Consider the following 4,396-nt stretch of genomic DNA (forward strand, 5'->3'; position numbering starts at 1 on the left):
TGACTTCTTTTATCATCACCAACACTCCCAGCCACAACTACATCAAATACTCCAATATCACCAACAAGTGAGTCTTCATCCACAGTTCCAGCTACAACTACATCAACTACTCCAGTCTCATCAACAAGTCAGTCTCCATCCACAACTCCAGCCGCAACTACATCAACAACTCCAGTATCATCAACAAGTCAGTCTTCATCCACAGCTTCCACCACAACTGCATCAATTACTCTAGTCTCATCAATAACGACTACACCAGTCTCATCATCACTTCAGTCTTCATTAACAGCTCCTGCCACAACTACATCAACTACTCCAGTCTCATCAACAAGTCAGTCTTCATCCACAGCTTCCACCACAACTGCATCAATTACTCTAGTCTCATCAATAACGACTACCCCAGTCTCATCATCAATTCAGTCTTCATTCACAGCTCCTGCCACAACTACATCAACTACTTCAGTCTTATCAACAATTGAGTCTTCAACAACACCATTTACAATGACTGCAACTTCAGCTACAACATCCTCTCAAACCACACCCACAACTCACCCCCTAACAACTACAACAGCCCCTACACCATCAACTACTTTAGTCTCATCAACAGTTCCAGCCACAACTACATCAACTACTGAAATCTCATCAATAACGACTACACCAGTCTCATCAACAAGTCAGTCTCCATCCACAACTCCAGCCGCAACTACATCAACAACTCCAGTCTCACCAACAAGCCATTCCCCACCAACATTCCCAGCCACAACTACATCAACTACTCCTGTCTCATCATCTAGTCAGTTTTCATTAACAACTCCCAACACAACTACATCAACAATTGAGTCTTCAACAACACAAGTTACATTGACTACAACTTCATCCACATCCTCTCAAACCACACCCACAACCCACCCTCTAACAACTACAACAGCTCCCACAACAACAACTACTTTAGTTTCATCAACAGCTTCAGCCACAACTATATTAACTACTCCAATATCATCAATAACAACTACTCCAGTCTCATCAACAAGTCAGTCTTCATCCACAATTTCTGCCACAACTACATCAACTACTCCAGTCCAATCAACAATTGAGTCTTCAACAACACCATTTACAATAACTACAACTTCAGCCTCAACCTCTCAAACCACACCTACAACCTACCCCCTACCAACTACAATTGCTCCTGCCACAACTACACCAACGACTACAGTCTCATCAATAACGACTACACCAGTCTCATCAACAAGTCAGTCTTCACCCACAGCTCCCGCCACAACTTCATCAATTACTCAAATATCATCAGTAACGACGACACCGGTGTCATCAACAAGTCAGTCTTCATCAACAACTCCCACCACAACTACATCAACTACTCTAGACTTATCAACAATTGAGTCTTCAGCAACGCCATATACAATGACTTCAACTTCAGCCACAACATCTTATCAAACCACACCCACAACCCACCTCCTAACAACTACAACAGTTCCTACACCGTCAACTACTTTAGTCTCATCAACAGTTCCAGCCACAACTACATCAACTATTCCAGTCTCATCAATAACGACTACACCAATCTCATCAACAAGTCAGTCTTCATCAATGCCTACAGACACAACTTCATCAGCTATTCCATTCACATCAACAAGTCAGTCTTCATCAACAGCTCCAGGAACAACTATGTCAACAACCCAAGTATCATCAATAACAACTACACGAGTCTTATCAACAACATCTTTATCTACAGCTGCAGACACAACTATGTCAACCATTCCAGTCTCATCAATAACAACTATATCAGTTTCATCAACAAGTGAGTCCTCATCAATGGCTACAGGCACAACTTCATCAACTATTCCAGTCTCATCATCAAGTCAGTCTTCATCCACATCTCCCGCCACAACTACATCAACTACTGAAGTCTCATCAATAACTCAGTCTTTATCCACAGCTCCTACCACAGCTACATCACCTACTCCAGTCTCATTAATAATGTCTACACCAGTCTCAACAACAAGTCAGTCTTCATCAACAGCTACAGCCACGACTACATCAGTTATTCAAGTCTCATCAATAACGACGACACCAGTCCCATCAACAAGTCATTCTTCATCAACAGCTCCAGAAACAACTATGTCAACAACTCCAGTCTCATCAATTATGACTACACCATTCTCAGCAACAGGTGAGTCTTCAACAACAACACCAGCCACAATGTCTACAACTGCAGCCATTACCTCGCACCAACCACATCTACACCCAGCCCCTAACAACCACAATAACTCCTGCAACATAATTACATATTTCTTGGCAGTCTGAGAAGCAATATTATTTTAGAAAATAACATTTGTTTGGGTTAATTGCCATTTAATTTTTCCAGTCCTATTCCCCCTTGATCCAAGCTATACAGTTATACAAAACCAACTTACACAATTTGCTATTAACATCTTTTAATATCACACTGCTTTTTGAATTTATACTACATACAGTACATTGTTTGTTAAGAGTCTTCCTGCTTAGGTCTAATCCATCATACTATTATGAATCTGTTCATTAATAGTTTTAAAATTACAACTAATAAATGAAAGCTTCTCGGGACGACACGTCTCACTGTACTTTGAAAAAAATAAAACACAAAGCATTAATACAATAGTGTTACTTAGTTTAATGTAATTATGAACATTAAAGTACTGTCTGTCAAGTAGCACCAACACTAGGTGGTGCTATTTGACAGACAATTTCACAGTCGATGTCTTTCTTAGACAAACTAATCTGCCATTAGAGGAAGTATTGAGAAAGGCCATGAGTAACAGAAGGTTTCAGTAATATTCACCACCTTTATAAAGTATTTGTGTCTATGACATTCCAAGGCAGATCAAAGTCTATGAACAATATATGACCACAGCAAACAACATTGTCATTTATAATTAAATTTACAATCAGAAGTGTTCAATGATGTACAATGGTGTTTTCCGCAAGTTAGCCCGTGTCCTGTATTTTGTAAACATGGTTGATGGGGAACCAACCTGGTTTTTCAGGTTATAGAATGAAAGTTAACTCCTCATTACCTTTTCACCTGCCCCATAACAGGAGGAGGAGCAATTTATGATTCAAGTAAAGTACGTAGGGACAGAAAGAAAGAAATCCTCTCTGCCGGTGCATTTTGAAGAGGAAGGGACTGAACCATGGAAATTCAATTTGTTTTTGAGATAGTTTTGTTTGGATATTTTCTTCTGATCTCTGGACCAGGTCAATATATATTCCACATTCTGTTTTTATTATAATTTTATGATTTAAGTTATGTGTATTAGGAGTATATATTTTAACACATCATATTTTTGAAACATTGCATTATGAAACGATGAAGAAAGAAAATGTTATAATGTTTTCTTTTTCTTTTTTTAAATAACTAATGATATCTGACTTAAAATAGTTTAACAACTTACTGCTAAAGGTTTACAGAAAAGTAAGAAGGTATACCTATACTTTTGGTAGTATTTAAAAAATATAGAAATGTTCATGTTCAATTTGTGATGTTTTAGTTACTTTTAAACATGTTAATATCCTGATAATACAATGGGTTTTCTGCACGTCAGTACCTGCATTTACAAGTTACTGCTGAATTGTGCCACAAAGCTGACACAGGAAATATTTTATTGAGGATTAGGATTAGAATTGATTTGTAGGTCAAATTAAAATAAATTTTAAATTAATATTGGATAAGTCACAAAAAGGCTTTTTAAATAAATTAATTAAATAAATAAAAAACATGCCTTTGGCAGGTACAGTTTTAAAGTGATATTTGATTTAAAAACTGTGCATTACAGCAACAGCAGCTTTAACCACAGCTCCAATTTCACCAACAGCAACTACAGCTACGACTACTCCAGTCACATCAACATCCTCTCAAACCACACTCACAACCCAGCCTCTAACAACTACAACAGCTCCCACAACAACAACTACTTTAGTCTCATCCACAATTCCAGCCTCAACTACATCAACTACTCCAGTCTCATCAACAATTGAGTCTTCAACAACACCATTTACAATAACTACAACTTCAGCCTCAACATCCTCTCAAAGCACACCTACAACCTACCCCATACCAACTACAATTGCTCCTGCCACAACTACATCAACTACTCCAGTCTCATCATCAGGTCAGTCTTCATCAACTACTGAAATCTCATCAATAACGACTACACCAGTCTTATCAACAAGTCAGTCTCCATCAACAGTTCCAGCCACAACTACATCAGCTACTCAAGTCTCATCAACAGCTCCCAGCACAACTTCCTCAACTACTCAAATATCATCAATAACGACTACACCAGTCTCATCAACAAGTCAGTCTTCATCACTGGCTGCTGCCACAACTACATCCACTACT

General features: G+C 38.5%; 2 protein-coding genes across 2 annotated transcripts in view; both read left to right on the forward strand.

Annotated features, from left to right (window-relative positions):
• The window catches only part of LOC112486542 (uncharacterized protein PB18E9.04c-like), a 7,045-nt gene extending 4,646 nt beyond the window's left edge, over window positions 1-2,399 (forward strand). Inside the window, exons 5-10 of the mRNA XM_025053575.1 lie at window positions 624-793; window positions 841-1,030; window positions 1,133-1,333; window positions 1,436-1,816; window positions 1,955-2,188; window positions 2,384-2,399. Of these exons, the coding sequence (XP_024909343.1) occupies window positions 624-793; window positions 841-1,030; window positions 1,133-1,333; window positions 1,436-1,816; window positions 1,955-2,188; window positions 2,384-2,399 (1,192 nt within the window). The remainder of the gene's footprint in view (window positions 1-623; window positions 794-840; window positions 1,031-1,132; window positions 1,334-1,435; window positions 1,817-1,954; window positions 2,189-2,383) is intronic.
• Window positions 2,400-3,772: 1,373 nt separating this feature from the next.
• LOC103399629 (mucin-2-like) overlaps window positions 3,773-4,396 on the forward strand; it is an 11,304-nt gene continuing 10,680 nt past the window's right edge. Inside the window, exons 1-2 of the mRNA XM_008338289.3 lie at window positions 3,773-3,785; window positions 3,831-4,386. Of these exons, the coding sequence (XP_008336511.3) occupies window positions 3,773-3,785; window positions 3,831-4,386 (569 nt within the window). The remainder of the gene's footprint in view (window positions 3,786-3,830; window positions 4,387-4,396) is intronic.

This window comes from Cynoglossus semilaevis, chromosome 2, assembly GCF_000523025.1.
Source record: "Cynoglossus semilaevis isolate Cse_v1.0 chromosome 2, Cse_v1.0, whole genome shotgun sequence".
NCBI classification, from domain to species: Eukaryota; Metazoa; Chordata; class Actinopteri; order Pleuronectiformes; family Cynoglossidae; genus Cynoglossus; species Cynoglossus semilaevis.